The sequence below is a fragment of the Microplitis demolitor genome, chromosome 2 (assembly GCF_026212275.2).
Source record: "Microplitis demolitor isolate Queensland-Clemson2020A chromosome 2, iyMicDemo2.1a, whole genome shotgun sequence".
Taxonomy (NCBI): domain Eukaryota; kingdom Metazoa; phylum Arthropoda; class Insecta; order Hymenoptera; family Braconidae; genus Microplitis; species Microplitis demolitor.
Window position 1 is genome coordinate 6,878,806 of NC_068546.1, and position 18,378 is coordinate 6,897,183.

At 29.9% G+C, this 18,378-nt stretch overlaps 2 protein-coding genes across 4 annotated transcripts; one reads left to right on the forward strand and one right to left on the reverse strand.

Moving 5' to 3' along the window:
• The first annotated feature begins 1,904 nt into the window (after positions 1 to 1,904).
• LOC103579175 (transposable element Tcb1 transposase) lies at positions 1,905 to 2,948 on the forward strand. The gene has a single exon (XM_008560503.3). The coding sequence runs from the start codon at positions 1,905 to 1,907 to the stop codon at positions 2,946 to 2,948; it is 1,044 nt and encodes a 347-aa protein (XP_008558725.3).
• Positions 2,949 to 13,155: 10,207 nt separating this feature from the next.
• On the reverse strand, positions 13,156 to 17,964 carry LOC103575326 (kelch-like protein diablo). Of its 3 annotated transcripts, none has more exons than XM_008555061.2 (4): positions 17,869 to 17,964; positions 16,931 to 17,341; positions 14,348 to 15,704; positions 13,156 to 14,271 (listed from the first exon to the last, which is right to left on the reverse strand). In XM_008555061.2, the coding sequence occupies exons 2-4, from the start codon at positions 17,242 to 17,244 to the stop codon at positions 14,080 to 14,082; spliced, it is 1,863 nt and encodes a 620-aa protein (XP_008553283.1). In that variant the 5' UTR covers positions 17,245 to 17,341; positions 17,869 to 17,964; the 3' UTR covers positions 13,156 to 14,079. The 3 variants fall into 3 exon arrangements, with proteins under 3 accessions (XP_008553283.1, XP_008553282.1, XP_008553281.1); XM_008555060.2 differs by lacking the exon at positions 17,869 to 17,964 and adding an exon at positions 17,689 to 17,831; XM_008555059.2 differs by lacking the exon at positions 17,869 to 17,964 and adding an exon at positions 17,567 to 17,831.
• Between the last annotated feature and the right edge of the window lie 414 nt (positions 17,965 to 18,378).

Here is an 18,378-nt window from a genome sequence, read left to right on the forward strand (position 1 = left end):
TATGGTAATGGTTACTATAATATTATGGGAACGGTAACCATAATATTATGGGAATGGTTACCATAATATTATGGTAATGGTTACCATAATATTTAGAAATTATAATAATTTTTTTTTTCTATAGAATTTTGCAGTGTAAATTATTATCAAGTTATTTATTATTATTATTATTATTTACAAATTAATTTTTATCTGACCAAAAATAATATTTTATTGTAATATAGTTTCACAAAAAGATTAAATATACAAAAAAAACGCTTATTACAAAAAAAAAATTATTATAATTTCTAAATATTATGGTAACCATTACCATAATATTATGGTAACTATTCCCATAGTATTATAGTAACCATTACCATAATATTATGGTAACCATTACCATATACGCTTAGGAACCGTTACAATGTGGTTATAGGATTGGTTCCTATTAGCTTATGGGAACTATTCCTATGAGTATGGTAATCATTACCATGATTTTTTCACATGCGATATGGGAACTGTTACCATAATGATAGGAATTGTTACCATATTTATGTAAACCTTCCCAAAAAGTATGGGTCTATATCCCATAATCCCAAGTAATCATTACCATAACGGTATGGGATGATATTTCATAAACGTATTAGGAACAGTTACTATAATTTTTTCTCCGTGTATAACTAGGACGTTTACTAATCGGAACGCCTTAAGTAAGTCTTAGTAAGCAAGCTAATGTATATGTAAGGAAATAAGTAAATTATGTTTTTTAAAATTTTATATGCATAGAAATTATTACTATGTTATATTAGTTATTACATATTAGAATTTCCTATATGCACATAAGGAAATCTACTATGCAACATAGAAAAATTTACTATGTTAGCATAGGAGTAATTCCTATGTCACAAAAGAATTATTCCTATGTTTCATAGTAATATTTCCTATGTTTACGTGGGGAAATTCACTATGACAACATAGGAGTAATTACTATATAACATGGGAATTATTCCTATGTTAACATAGTAAAAATTCCCATGTGAACATAGGTTATATTACTATGCAACATAGGAAAATTACCTTTTTTTTCCGCGTACGTACACGGAAAAAAGAAAACAGGAATAATTGCAGTTCGAACGAGCATTTATTACATTTTCAAATAGTAACGCAGCGCTTCATAAACGAAACGTAATGAAATATTATCCTTAGTAGAAATGAAATTGAGTTTTTGTCTCGTAACTGGCCAGTTTTACTAGACTTAAACCAGAAACTGGCAAGTAGGATATCGAGTTTTTGTCAAGTAACTGGCCAGTTTTACTAGAGATCCAAGAGAAACATGACGGCTTTGAAAAAACTGTCACTTGAAAATTTTAGATTTTGAGGTTATTAAAATTACCAGTTCCTCGGAAAAATAAAACGATTTTCTAAAAAATACCCAGACAAATTAAAAATTAATTCCAATTAATGTATCTTTCTCCAAATTACTACAAAAATTTATATGCGATAGATCAATCTAACCTGAAGCATATATGCTATCTATAGATATACACTACCGTCCAAAAGTTTGGAAGCACACCTGTTTTCAAACAAAACAAATAAATGCCGACTAATAGCGGTAAAAATTAGCAATAATCTTAAGTTTTACAACCTTTTACGACTGTCTACACAAACACAAAAGGATTATTATCCTACATTCATCAAGTTTTAAGGAATTCCTTAATATTGACGAAACACGTGTTTTATGACTTAATCCGTCGGCTACTTTATCCTATGCAATGGTGTAGTTTTATTGATAATGTTTGCTGGTTTTAACTTTTTTAGACCTTATTCAGTCGCACTTGAGCATTGGCACGTGAAAGTTGTGATATTAACATTGTCTGTATTCGAAAGATATCGGCTACTACTTTGACCGTATTTTTCTTCTGAAAATGGCAAAACGCAAGCAAATCACGCTTGAACAGCGAAGCGCTATTTGCACTCTACGCGAGGAAGGATACAGTGAACGTCAAATCGCAGAAAGGCTCGGAATTTCTTGTAAAGGTGTCCACTATACCCTTGTTAGAAAACAAGAAACGGGGAAAAATGAAGATAGAAAGAGATCTGGTAGGCCCAAATCTACAACAAATCAAGAGGACAACTTCATTAGAGTTCTTTCTAAACGGAATCGACGCTTAACTGCACCACAGATTACTGCAGCTCTGAATGATACGCGAGAAACACCTATTTCAACAACTACTGTTAAAAGACGCTTACTGTCTGCGGGATTAAGAAGATGTGTTGCTGCTAAAAAACCCAAACTAACAAATCGACATAAGAAAAATAGACTAGAATGGGCAAAAGCGCATAAAAACTGGACTATAGAACAATGGGAAAATGTCCTTTGGAGTGACGAATCAAAATTTCAGATTTTCGGATCCAATAGACGTGTCTTTGTACGCCGGTCAAAAGAAGAGAGGGCTTCAGAGGCATGTACAGTGCCTACCATCAAACATGGTGGTGGTAATGTCATGGTTTGGGGGTGTTTTGGCAACAGTAAACCCGGCAATCTTGTGAGGATAACCGGAAAATTAAACAAGGAAAGCTATTTAAAAATTCTCCAAGATTCTGCCATACCCAGTGGACTAAGTCTCATTGGTTCTGGATTCATTTTTCAACAGGATAATGATCCTAAGCATTCGTCTAAATTGTGCCAGAACTTTTTAAACAAGAAAAAAGCTGAAAACATTTTAAACATCATGCAATGGCCATCTCAATCCCCTGATCTTTCTCCCATTGAACTTGTTTGGGATGAACTTGACAGGAGGGTGAAAAGTCGTTGTCCTACGAGCTCAGAACATTTGTGGCAGCTATTAGAGAACGAATGGAACAAATTAGATAAAGATTATTTAAAAAAATTGATTAATAGAATGCCCAGAATATGTGAGAAGATTATAAAGGAGAAAGGTGGACACTTTGATGAAGCTAAAATTTAATCTAATTTACCATTGTATGTTATTTTTTTATTTTGTTTAAGTTAGTTTCTGTTTGATCTTTATTTTTTTATCAATACATTTTAATTTAAATGACTTAGTTTGGTTTTATTCGATTTTACCTTGCTGCTTCCAAACTTTTGGACGGTAGTGTATATAGATCAATAAATAAATATTGACCCGCATTGACAGACATTAAAAATTAATTAATTTAAATAAATAAATTATAACTTATAATAAAAATAATGATTGACAAACAAAATTATTATAAAATTTATTTATTGAGTCTTTCATTGACTTAAAAAATCAAAGTTTAATTTATGAATGTTAAACTATAAAGCCGGCAACATCATTATATTTTAAAAATAAATGTAATTATTAAATCGTACTTTCAAAAACTAACTATAATTAAAATTTTCTTATTAATAATGTATAATATTTTTTTTTTTAATTATTCCTTTTTTCGACTTCCTCCTTCCCAGTTTTTAATAATTTGTCTAAAGGACAATTTACAATATTTGTTTCTATTGCCCATAGTCGCAATTCACTTATTGTATTCATTTTTTTCATTGATACCATTTTTTTATATGTATATTAATTATTTATCATAAAATTATTTACATATTAACGTACACATTAAAAAATAGAGGTTAAACAGAAAAAAAATAAACACACACATACACACTAGTACAGAAAATATATTAGTGTGATCAATGTGTACCCTTGTGACCTTCAAGTAATTTGTAACATGCTAATGCGCTTCCGCAATAAGATGTCACAAAAATTTTAATGGTTTCTAATGCCACAATATTTTCGATTTTATTCAGTAAATAAGGAAAATTTCTTGACATTTTAAGAGTTATTTTATTACTTTTATTCAATACTATAAATATTTAGTCACTAAGTCAAATAAAACCTAAAGTTATCAAAACTTTCATTAACTGTCGAAATTTTAAAATAAAAGACACTAAATAAATAGTGAACAAAACATAATCGATTTTGTAACTTAAGATATTTCTCATAAATATTGCCCATAAATAAAAATATTACAAATCCATGATATAATCTAGATCAGATCTAGTCCATGAAACATTTCGATTTTTTACTTCTCTTTAAATAATCGTTATAAACAAATGCATTGTTAATAAGATTTAATGAAAATTTTTTTTTGGGAAAAAATGCTTAATGAAAATAGAGCTTCGATTAAAAGTTCAATTAGTTTAATGATTAATGGAGAATAAAAAAGACTTGATGTGTTGTAGTCGTATCTTCAATAAGTTATTTTAATAACAATCAAGAAGAACAGAAAGATAGCGACAAGTTCAAGTGTACAATAATTCAAAAAATTATAGAAAAAAGAAAAAAAAAATTTTTTCTACAAAAAAAAAAAGAAATTCATGGTTGTTTTTAGTATTTAAAAAAAAATATTGCGTAAAAATTGATTTGCTTATAACAAATTGTTTGCTTACGAAACAAATAATAAATGAATAAAAAAAAATTTTTTTTCGAATATAAGAGAACATGATAAATGATTTAAAAAAAAATTATGGTTGCTTAATATTAATATTGAGTAAAAAAAAATTGTTAATTAGCAAATGCGCTGTTTAGCAATAAAAAAAAATTTTTAAGAAACGATTTTTTTCTCAAAAATCGTAATTTTCATTAAGCGTTTTTTTTTTTCAAAAAAAAAAATTTATTAAATCTTATTAACAATACATTTGTTTATAACAGTTATTTCAACAATGCAAGTAAAAATTTTTTTAAAATTATTGTTATGTGGCTTTTAGCAATAAAACCAAAATAATAAAAAAAAAATTTTCTTGATTGCTCTATTTTTGTTTTTTATTTTTGAATGCTTTAGATTGTTAATACAGAAGTAAAAAATCGAAATTTTTTCATTTTTCTATCGGCGATCTTTTCTAAACCCTTTCAAGAATAGCTCCAAGAAGTAAAAGAAAATTCGTGGTTTTTAAGTTAGAAATAATCAGGGTTTTTATGTAAACTTTTAACAAGTAAAAATTAACTAATTAACAAAAGAATAGTTAATTAAAAAATTGGAATAAAAATTTTTTTTTTGTAGATTATTATTGATTTATGTGTTTAGCAAGTACCAAATTTTATTATTTCTCAATATTTAAATTTCATCGACTCTGGGCCCATTCTGAAAACACTCTGATTTCATCCTGCACTCACTTTGAGCCCATTTCAGAAACACTTTGATTTCAATCTGGACTCACTTTGGGTCCATTCTGAAAACACTTTGATCTACTCTTGATTAACTCTGAAACCACTTTGGTGTCACTCTGGAAAAAGGGCACAAAACCACTCTGGAAACGTACTGGATTTAGAATGTTAATATTCTGACTACGATTCCAGAGTGTTTCCAGAGTGGGTTGAAGGTCGCAAGGGTACGCTTTAGTTTTAGGTGGCGGGATTTCTAGTTTTTAGTGGGGATCGCTGGCCAGTTACTGGTCTGAAATCGAGTATAGTCTAGATAATTTCTACTAGGGATGCATTCTAACTTTTGTAATTTTTAATATGACGGGCTTGTTTTTACATTTTATTTTGTAACTATTCCAGTTTTCTTTTTTCCATGTACGTACGTACGTACGTAAATATTTGTAACTTTTGAGAGTTTGAACCGATTTTGATCTTCAACTGGTCATTCAACGCGGTTTGTCAATATCTAAAAGCCGAAAAAAATTAAGATTGATCGGTAGGGCTGATTCAGAAATATTCCAAAAATAAACTTTTTTCAAAAGTGTTTTTCTTTTTTTTTTTGGATAACTTGTAATGTGCTTGATGGATTGATTCCAAAATCAACTGGGCTCTGAAACTTCATAAGCCGCGTCGTATGCCACCTCACCCATACAAAGTTTGGAAACCAGCCTTTGGAAACCCGGCCCATCACCGGGCGAAGTATGATGATTAACGGCCGGTCATTGACAATTTCTAATGGCCCATGAACGGCTGAATATACAAATGATAACCCCGGCCTATTCATGGCGCTCGACTATCGGCCGATTAATGGCAGCCGACAATCAGCCAATCATGTAAATGAATTTAATTTAAAAGAAGTTTTTTTTATTAACCTAATATAATTCATGATCATGGATGAAACTGCTAATGTTGAACTGACACTTTTGAATGATCTAAATATTCATTCTACTACAACCACTCGATTTTATAAAATATAAAGAGCAATTCAATGAATATTTTCGATTATTTAGAAAAAAAAATAAGAATTTCGTACTATTTTATTATAATTACATAATTTTTTACAATAAAACTTATCAAATTAAATTGATTATTTATCAAGAATCCAGTTGAATTATCTCGCTCTACCACCAGTATTAAAAATGACATTTATTATAAAAATGTATGTATTACTTTTTTATTAAATTAATTTTTATAAATAAAGTTATAAAATTGCGGTTGTTGGTTGCAAATAATAACGAACTAAAAAATATTTTAATTGTTAGTTGTAAATAACTTTAATCGGAACATTAAAATATATTATTGATTAAAAATTAATTTAAATCCAAAAAAAAAATAAATATTAATTAAAGAAAACTATAATAATAAGTTATTTGTATAATTAATAATTGATTAGTAGATTTTTTTATTTGACAAAGTCATGAACCACTGATTCACTAACAGTATCCCAACGTTGCGAAACGATAATCTGCGAGTCATAAGCTGCCATTCATTGGCCAGCCATCGGCAGTGTCGTTTAAAATATTAAACGGCTGCTGGTAATTAACCATGCTTGGGCCATTACTAATTGCCAATGCTTGGCCGATTGACGGCAGTCTGACATCGGCCAATCTACGGCATTTTTTCCATTAACGGCGACTTTGTACAGGCAACCATTAAAATCGGTTCATTCGTTTAAGAGAAACCGTTGTCGGAAGAATTAAAAAAAAAAGTTTTTTTAGTATTTTTGAAATTTCTCAAAAACGACTACATAAATCAATTTCAAAATCTGATCAGCTGTAGAATTCAATAAAACGCGTCAATTGCCACCTTAACAGTCTCAATCAGTTTATTCGTTCAATTGATATCGTTTGCGAAAAAATGGTAAAGAGCGTTTTTTTTTTCGGAAATCGACGTAATTATGTTCTAAAACTATAATAATAAAAAAAAATTTTTTAACATTTCGTTTTTATCAAAATTAAAATTTTTATTAAACTAACAAAAAAAAATTATCCTAAGTTTGAACGGTTTTTATCATTCTTACTTTAAGGTCACAATCTCGTTTTTTCCGGACAGGACATTTTTTTGTCATAACACGGAAAAAAGAAAACTGGAATAGTTACAGAATAAAATGTAAAAACCAGCCCGTCATATTAAAAATTACAAAAGTTAGAATGTATACTGTAATTTTTTAATTTTATCCTGTAAAAAATTAGTTGGAAATTAAGCAGTAATATTTACAGTTTGAAAATGTAAATCGTGCACAAGAAAATGTGAAATAATTATTACCTTTTGCTCACAGACAGTTTGTTTCTTTAAAAATCATTTAATCCTCTTTAAAACTGTAAAAATTACAGTTTAGCCGTTGTGTGAAAATTAAAGTATCAAATAAGAAAATTTTTTGAGTGGTTCGAGAAGATTTACAGTATGGGCATTCAATTATGAACCATAATGTAGAAAATGGAACTATTACATCTCACACTGTAATTTTTAAAATTTCTATGTCAAATATTATCAATGCCTTAGCAATCACGAACTTTTACTATTTAAAATGTAAAAATAGTAAAACTATATTTTAAAAAAATCGTTAATAAGTTTCAGAAAATTAAAAATGTACTTTTCAACTTTTGCAGTTTGACAACCATTCATTAAAGCTTGAAAATTGAAAATTTGCGTTTCAATTCCCTGAAATCACTTGCATTTGAATTTGTAAGTTTTACATTTTAGATATTGAAATTCAGGACCGTATCACGGCAATTAGCAGCATGTACGAAAAAACAAATTCTATTGAATTGTCAGTAAATATTTTTGAAATAGTATATGTGAGTGCACGTTGCACTAAGCCAAGACCCATGCTCCAATATTAGAGATTATCGACAGAAAAAATAGTTAACTTGAATCAAGGAAAATATTCTTGATTCAGAATTTTTTTTTATCGATTCGGAAAATAAAAAAATACTTGTACCAAGTAAACATTTATCTTCAAATTTTTATCTTGAATCAAAATTTATTTCTCATGTCAACATATTTTTACGCTTAAATCAAAAAATTTTCACTTGCTTCAAGAGCTTATATTACTTAAAGCAAAAGATATTTTTTTCTAAGCAGGATACATAATTTTTTTGCAGCAATATTGCATTTTCTTGTTTAAAGAAAAGAAAATTTCTTATAACAAGTACTATACTTTTCATGCAAGTATTTTTATATGCTCCGACCAAGAAAACAAAAGTTGCTTAAGCCAAGAAAAAAAATTTCTTGGGAGAAAAGATAAATATGGAGAAGGAGAAAGTCACAAGTGCTTGGCAGCAGCAGCAGGAGTAGTTCGGTGCTCACCACGAGATCGCACCCAACCACTTGTATTTTCCCTGGTAAGAAAGATGTTCTACACGGAGAGAAAATTATGGTAACTGTTCCTAGTACGTTTATGAAATATCATCCCATACCGTTATGGTAATGATTACTTGGGATTATGGGATATAGACCCATACTTTCTAGGAAAAGTTCCCATAAGTATGGGAACAATTCCTATCATTATGGTAACAGTTCCCATATCACATGTGAAAGAATCATGGTAATGATTACCATACTCATAGCAATAGTTCCCATAAGTAAATAGTAACCAATTCAATAACCACATTGTAATGGTTCCTAAGTGTATATGGGAATAAGCCCTACATATTATAGTAACTATTCCTATAACATTATGGTAACGATTACCATGATATTATGGTAACGACTACCATACTATTATGGGAATAGTTACCATAATAGTATGGGAATGGTTACCATAATATCATGGTAATAATTTCCATAATATTTAGAAATTATAATAATTTTATTTTTTTGTAAGAAGCCTTTTTTTTAATATTACAAAATATTACAAAATTTCAAGTATACAAAAAAAACGATTATTACAAAAAAAAAAATTATTATAATTTCTAAATATTATGGTAACGATTACCATAATATTATGGTCACCATTACCATCATATTATGGTAACCATTATCATAGTTACATGGTAACGATTACCATAATTCCATAGAAACTATTCCGATACCATATGGGAATTATACCCATAATTATAGGAATGATTACAATAATATATATGGGTGCCGTTCCTATAATCAACATTTCAAAAAAACCGGTTACTATGCATTATGGCAACCATTCCCACAATATGTTGTAATTGTTACCATAATTTTCTCTCCCTGTAGAATTGTTATATTCCAAATTTAAAACAATTTTGTTCAAGTATTCTTCTGTCACCTGACAGAGTAACAAGTACCTTTTTGGAATGTACTATAGTATATCCTATAATACATCATGACTTTAATATATAATATTAATGTTTGCTTGAATAATTTTATCGAAATAAAAAAACGAAAAATTACGTTCAGATGACAAAGAAAAAAAAAATTTACATTTAGCAGTGGCTTCTATCACTATTTAAACTAGATTATTGAAAAGAATAAACACAAATATTACTAATTGGAAATGTAAAATTTACAGTTTATAGTGGCAATATCGTTATTTTAAGAAACAAATTTTAATAATTTTTACATAAAACTTGTTGAGAAAAACTGTAAATTTTAAAGCTTATCGAATGAAGTTAAAAGCTATTAAAAACTTAATTTTATTTATTTCTATTTTAATATAGTAAAATTTACTAAATATATGGTCAAGTTTACTAATGCACTTGATATTTATTTCATATTTAAATAATAAAAATTACTATAAATATAACTAAAAATTAATATACAATATAGTAGAGTTTCCATAACCAGTATATTAGAAAATACTAAACGAGTTGTTACTATTAATAATCAGATTTTCAATACTTCATATTTGACATATAAATTTTACTATACGATTAAATAAGTAAGGTAAAAAAAGCTTCTATGCCCACTCAGTACCATTGGTCGCTCACTTTAACTGTTTAAGGTGTTTTTTTATAATTTTTATAAAAAAAAATTACAACTAAAAATATTATTATTGATAAATAATAATTTGTGAATCTAAATACATTGAAATATGATGTATCAAATTATTTTATAATGGATTATAAATCTAAATTAAATGACTGTTTTCAAAATCGCGCTCAGCCGGGCATGTTTATTTTAACGTTTATTCGTTAGATTAAATTTAGGTTACGTCAAATTTTTTAAGAACTGTTATAACTATATCTTATTAAATACATTTTAAAAATTCATGAAATTTTATTTTTTGAAAGAATAAAATATTATAATTTATAAATTATTTTCCGAATCGATAAACTTATCATAGCTTCATTGATCTTGTCTTTGAACGACTACAGGGCCATGTGTTGATCAAGTAATGGTACATCACAACTTTTGGTGAGCGACTATGGGTACACTCAAGGACCTTATTTAAAAAATTAATAATAATTAATTAACAACATTATTCTTCAAATTACAATTTTATTCTAATACTCGAAACTTCAAAAAATAACTGTAAAAAAAAAATATGGTTTTTTATTTCATTTATTAATTTATATTGAGTGATTTAATCTCACTCCAATGTAAGTCAGCGCGTATAGGGGCTTAATTTTACCTTACTCTAAAATCAGTCTACGAGAAATTACTATATCACTTGAAAAATATACTTATCTGTTTATGAATTTTTCATATAAATCATTAGCGTTTCAAGATTATAACTATCTAAATTTAGTAATTATTCTCATATTTTTGTAGTAAAATTTACTATATTTTTAACTTCCCGCTAAGAAAATTGCAAATTTTCAGAAAAAAGGATGTTATCGGTTTCGGTCCGATTTTCGAAAATCGAGTTTTCAGCATATGTCGACGTTTTGAAGTCCTAGGCAGCTATTCTGACTATTCCCGGGTGGACGTCCGTGTGTATGTGTGTAAACTTTTTTTGTCCGACGATATCTTTGGAACGAATCAACCGATTTGAACGTACTTGGTGGCAATCAAAAGGGCTCACCAAAACTTAGAATTGATTAGATTTTGGGGTAGATCGGTCATGTACACTGTGAAAAATTTCCATTAAATTTTACTATGGGTGCATTGTAACCCCGGACCATAAGGAAACTGGTACAAAATTTACAAGTATCTCATAGTAAACGTATGCGCATAGGTCCCAATCGTGTCATCTGCGCATACCATTTACTATGGGACACTTGTAAATTTTGTACCAGTTTTCTTATGGTCCGGTGTTATAATACGCTCATAGTAAAATTTGTTGGAAATTTTTCACAGTGTAATTTAAAAGTTATACGAAGAATAAAAATAAAAAAATTTTTGTTGTTTGTTTTTTGCGCATAACTTAGAAACCAGTTGCCCGATTCGCCTCAAAATGTAATCAGTTTTAAGTCTTGTTAAGCCCTTTTGACTGCCACCAAGAACGTTCAAATCGGTTCATTCGTTCCAAAGATATCGTCGGACAAAAATTATAATTTTTCAGTGAAAGTATGTTTTACCGGCCTAACAAATTTTTGAGCTCGAAGAGCTCAAAAATTCACAAGTAATAATGTTTCCAAGCTCTCTGAGCTCGGAAACAGAAGGAAGTTTTGGGGCTGGCCCGCAGAGTCAGGCGGTTTTCAGATTTTTTTCTCCGAGTATTCATGGTGCTGGAAGTCCTAATCATCGCATTTTTTCTATCTCCTTCATTGCATCTTTATTACATGGTGTTTGTTTATCTGTCATCCAGTTATGAGCTATATTTAAGAATGTAACTCATCTAGAAGTTACTTTTAAATTTATTATAAAATTTTTACCGAGCAGACAAACAAACGAATATGAATTTTTTATTCAATTTTTATTTTATTTTTTTCTTCCACCTACTGTTTCTCCTTCTTCTTTTCTTTGGTTTTCTTTAACTTCCCGCTAAGAAAATTATCAATTTTCAAAAATTCGGAAAGTTATTGGTTTCACCCCGATTTTCGAAAATTGAGTTTTCATCAGATGTTGACGTTTTGAGGTCTTAGGAAGCTATTCTGACTATTTTCAGAAAGATGCCCGAGTGTCTGTATGTATGTATATGTGTGTGTGTGCGTGTGTGCATGTATATGGATGTAAACTCTTACTCGTTTTAATGAACAGACCGATGAAAATGTTTGAGGTGGCAATCAAAAGAGTTTGTTGGCCGTCAACTTTTCTGAAAATTTAAAATCGATCGATCAAATAGACTCTAAGATATGGAAGAAAAACAAAAAAAAATTTGTTCTCAGTTTTTTTCAAATTTTTTATGAAATTGCTCGATCGATCAATTCCAAAATCTAATCAGCACAAGAATTGAATAAAACGCGTCGATTGCCACCTCAACCATCTCAATCGGTTTATTCGTTCGAGAGAAATCGATCGAGAAAGAAATAGTGAAAAACGTTTTTCTTCGATTATCTTTAAAGCGACTCATCCGACCAATTCCAAAATTCGATCAGCTCTAGAACTTAAGAGAACGCGTCGATTGCCGCCTCAACCATCTCAATCGGTTAATTCGTTCGTAAGATATCGTGGGAGAAAGAAATGCTAAAAAACGGTTTTTTCCGAAAACAATGGTATACAATAGTATTTCCGAGCTCGAAAATGTATTCACAACAATGTTTTCGAACTCCTTGAGCTCGAAAACAGCGGGAAGTTTTAGGGTTGGCCCGCAGGGTCAACCGATAGACAGATTTTTTATTGATTTTCCTGCATTGTCGTCTAATTTTGAGCTATGTTTCAGATTTCATGTCTCTAGCTCATCGGGAAGATAGTTTAAAATCAATTAGAAAATTTTACCCGAAAAGACGTACACGAAAGCGAGTTAATAAAACGTGGTAAAAAATGGCATGCTGTTACTCTTGTAATCGCAATAAAAATGTACTCAGTAACTAGACTAAAAATCTGAATGATTTTAGATAAATGTTATCAAAAATGTATGAAAGAAAATGAAATCTTTCCATAAGGTTTTCTGTGAAAAGTAATTTATTGTTAGATTTATCATTCATGAATAATTATCCTAATATAATATGTCAATGTAGTTATAACCGCATGTATATTTGATTTGTTAATTACAAAAACGAAATCAGTTTTTTCTCAATATAACGTTTTTACAGCTTTCTGAACTTAAAAACTTTTTTTTTTACTGTAACTTTGTAATATAGAAACATCTTTTTTCTTAAGGATTTAGATGTATAAATATAACGATAAGATAATGCCATGTAAATAGAAATATTTTTTAAAAATAATATGAAAACAATTTTTTGACAAAAGTAATTTTTTCTTTTTTTGGTTGTTTTTTGTTAAAACAATGACGGAGTTGTAATCAAATAAGTCTCTTAAAGTAAAAGCTGTTAAACAAAACACCTCGATAAAGAAGACGTTATGTGGCGCGTTAATATTTTAAAGATTTTATTTTTTTTAAATGAATATTTTATATATACCGTTAGAATGATAAATTAATAAATAAAAAAGGAAAAACAAACAAATTAGATTTAGGCATTTCCAGTCTTAGCCCAAGTCAATAATATTCATCAATTACTCTATAATATACACAATAATTTAAAATAATCTAGACCAATAATAAGACACAAAAAAATTAAAAATAAAATTAAATCATTAAACAAATGAGATAAAGCTGAACATCATAAAAATTATCTAAAATGAATTTAAAATGAAATAACAGTTTCTATACAAGTCAATAAATCAATAAAAAAATACTTCAATGAAATGTTTAAAATTATATAAATTTATGTATGTATAATTAATTGTAAGATATGACTTTAAGAATAAATTAAAAATATTAGCCGTAGCAAAAAAAAAAAAAAAAAAATTTTTAAATAATGCTCATGGAGCGTCGATAGCGTTTTCTGCTATTAGTTGAAACAACTGGTCCAGAAAGCGGTGTTAGTGGTGTTACAGGAGTCAGTGGAGTTAAAGGTGTTTCAGCCGTTTGGGCCGAAGAGGGGGGCCTGAGCTACCATATATAATTTTCAGTCTGTGGTGCTCTCATTACGCCTACACCACCTCCGAGTCGCCTGTAATTCATACAACCACACAATCTCCACTGATTTTGTTCAGGATCGTAAACTTCAATAGTTTTTAAATAGGCAGTACCATCAAACCCCCCAACGGCATAAAGTTGACCGTTGACAACTGCTAGCCCAACCTTAAAATTAGTTATCAATTAGTATACCATAATTTAAAAATAAATAATTACTAAAAATCATACTGATTAGCCTTACTCCACTTCGTCTAGATGTCATGGCGACGATTGGACTCCAAGAATTCGTATGTGGGTTGTATCTTTCAGCACTTGATAATTCCATGCAATCATCTCTTCCACCCACAGCATAAATAAGATTATTAAATACAGCACAGCCTAAATGTTTTCGCCTTGTAGACATTGGTGAAACTTGTGACCATTTATTTTGTCTTGGATCATATCTTTCCACAGTATTTAACGGCGATTGTCCATCTGATCCACCAATAGCATAGAGATAACCGCCAAGTACAGCGACAGCTACTCCAAGTCGGCGAGTTGTCATTGGTGATACTTTGAACCATTTATTTTCCTTAGGATCATACCTTTCAACATGATTCAAACATTGTACCCCATCCTGGCCTCCAACGGCATAAAGAAAACCATCAAGAACTGCAACACCAACGCTAGTTCTACAAGACGTTGTTGGCGCTACATCACAAGACCATTGATTTGTTTGAGGGTCATATCTTTCTATACTATTTAAATAACTTTGACCGTCATGCCCACCAACTGCATATAACAAATCATTTAAAACTGCAACACCAACGCCACATCTTCGTTTACTCATCGGTGCTACCATTTTCCAATCTGCAGTATTTGGATCAAAACGTTCAACTGAAGCTATTGCATCACCAGAACACCAACCACCTACGGCAAATAAAACTTCACCTCTTCTTGTTGGTTTTCGAGGACGTGTTCTTGGACCCTGCATTAATGGTCGTTCTTGTGGAAGTAAAAGATAATTTTTAGCCTCATCTACGAGATCTCGGCATGCATCATCCGATCGGACAAGTAAATCAGATCCAACTGTACCCACTAAGAATTTAGGACTTAGTAATGGTAATCTTACATGTTGAAGTACTTGAGCTAAATGTTGACGTCTTTCAGTTACATTATACTTTACCCAATTCATTACAGCACTAAAAACTTGTTCTTCTGTCCTCACATTTAGTTCATCAGATGATACTATATCTACCAACTGGCCAACTGGTAAAAGAAGGAACTCTTCACTTTCCATAACTTCTTGAAAGTTATGTTGAGTAAATTTATCAGCGATTCTCAGCAATTCACGACATGAATGAGTATCAGCAAATGCCCGGATTCCTAAACAATTTGATGGATCTAGTTGTCGCTTTAAAAATTCACAACAAATATCTTGGATTTCAGCGAGCTGAAGAAGACAAGCAGCTGGAAGCAGTGTTTGAACATTGGCTTCTTCAACAATTATATGAGACGTGTAACAGAAATCTATAAGTAACTCCATAGCAACTTCGTCAATATCTCTTATTGTAACTTCTGTTTGTCGAGACTCTGCTAGTTCCCCAGTGAACATAGCCCTGTTAAAAAATAGAAAACTGTTAAAACACAAATAATTAAATCTCCATTATAACTAAAACTACACAATCCTAATTTATTTTAATGAAGTAATTTATATAATGACACATTTATAAGCTTGAATAATAGTTTAAACTTAATATCTAATAATTGATAACATCATTGCTCAAGTTATTATAAATATATACATATATATTGGTCATTAATGCTATATGATTTATTTAACTTATATTATTTAATAAAGTATTAAAAAAAATTCATATGATATAACATGGACAGTGGGTGATCCACAAAAACCGACTTTTTTTTTGTTTTCGAGTCTCATATGAAAATTTGTTAATTTAAGATATTTTCAGAACCCTCTCCAAAAATCAGCTTAATAAAAATTTTTCAGGAAGTCGCTCACGAATTTTAAAAATTCCAAAAATGATTGAAATTCGGATTGTTTTTCCCTAATTTTTTTCTTTCTCGCGGCAGCAATAGTTAATATTCGTAAAATAATGAAAAAGCTGAAAATTTTAGCCCAAAATTTAAAGAATCAAACGTCACTCGAGAATTTTAAATGCTTCCGAGTGCTGTTTTTGAGAAGTTTTCGAGCGACACAAATACTAATATTAAAGCATTTCAATTTTTTCATCATTGATTGATATCATAACGAATAAAAATAAAACCCGAAACATAGAAAAAATCAGTTACTTACATACTTTTTATTTTTTTATTCAATTTAGGTTTTTTTTGTTATTCAAATCTTACCCAATTTTATTGTTTAAGACTGTCGAGTATATTTTCGGTTGTGCAAAAGTTATATTTTAATGAAATGATAATCATTGAGTTATAAAAGAATACAAAAATTAATTCCAAGTATTAGCTACCTATTATGAGCTAATATTGAAAATTCTTGGGCGGCGTTTAAAGATCCATATTTTGAGTTAAAATTTTCAGCATGGCATTGATTTTACAAGTAGAAAATATTTCTGCTACAAGAAAAAAAAACGAATTTCAATCATTTTTGAAATCTGAATTCCTAGAGCAACCCCTTAAAAATTGTTAGTCGAGGTAATTTTTGGAGTGGGTCTTGTGAAACATGTGAAATCAACAAATTTTCATAAGACTAGAAAACAAAAAAAAGTCGGTTTTTTTGGGTCACCCAAATCGACAGTTACTTTACTATAAAAAATTTATGCAATAAATGAATATATGAGCAAAAGTTAATTTATGTTTTTATTACCTAAAATAAGGACTACATGCTGACAAAATTACTCGATGAGCAAATATTTTTCTGGCACCAACGTTGAGTACAACATCACAGAGTTCTCGGTGGCGTCTTAATACATTCAATTCTGTTAAGGTAGCACGAGGATGCTTCTCGGAAGTATGACTCAGGCGTGCCGGCGATGGAGCTCGTTCAACAACCATTTCACCCATCCTCTGTGAGGATGCTTGGGCAGCCACGTTTCCCGAGGCTCCTCGGCTACCTCCAGCTAGTTGTAGGCGCGACGGGGGTGACGCCCAACCCCACACTGAGTCAATCTGCAAAACCATTCACCAAGACCGAGCAAGTCGGTCTTGCTGTTTTTGTTTCCACCTTGATTTGATTACTTTCAATCACCACCAACTTTCTTCTTATTTTTTTTTGTTCCTATTTATGAAAATATTTAGAATTATAAATATTTAATTGGTTGAATTTATAAAAATTCTATGAACTATGTGTAATTTTACTATGTAAATAATAGTTTTATTGACATGGTGTAAAAAAAAAAATTTTAATTAATTGAGGTTTTAAAAACAAGAATGAAAGTATCATAAATCCAAATCAATAATTATGAGCGATTAATAGTTTCTTTATATTAAAAAAAGCTATTACTTTTCTTGATGTTTAATTAGATCCACAGCTATTTTGGCACTCTTTTTATAAAAAAAATCGGAATATTCAATTTGTATTTTACATTTACATAATGATAATTATCCACGATCGATTACACATACCTATATTGTGCAGTATAAACGCTATTGATTACAATTTCATAAATAAAATAATCATTTTGACAACTATTTCATTTGTATAGATCGAAAGTTAACTAACCAATACAACTCAAAACTATATAATCATGGATTGTATAGTACACTGGTATACCTATAGGTATATGTATACATGTATATACTTACGTGACCGTAAAAGATCCTAAAAACATTAGTATGGACCCGAACGTTTGACTTTTCACTACTGACCGAGAATAGAAGGCGAAACAAGCCGAAGTACGTTCGGTTACTTTGCTGGCCGGATTATTTAGTAGATGTTTACTACTATGCACTTCTCTGAAGATGGCGCCAACAAGTCAGTTTTTGGTTGCAAAAGTTGGCAATTATAAGTTGACGGAAAGTTGTCTTCAATTTTCTCAGAAGCCTGCTCTCGTATTGCGGCTCTTCCCTGGCGTCAATTTTCTCAGAAAGTTAGCGGTAACTTGTAGCCAAATGTTGAGAAAGCTAGAGTTGTCGACAACTCATCAGGGTGTATTCAAAGACATCTTCACTCAAATGTATCTACAGGTGGTAAGAACTGTCGATAAAGAAGAAATACGCTAAAAGATTAATGTTAATTTGAATGTAATAAATTTATATATAAAAATTAAAAGAGTGTTTAGTTATTTAAAAAAAATTTTTGGACTTTTCATTGCA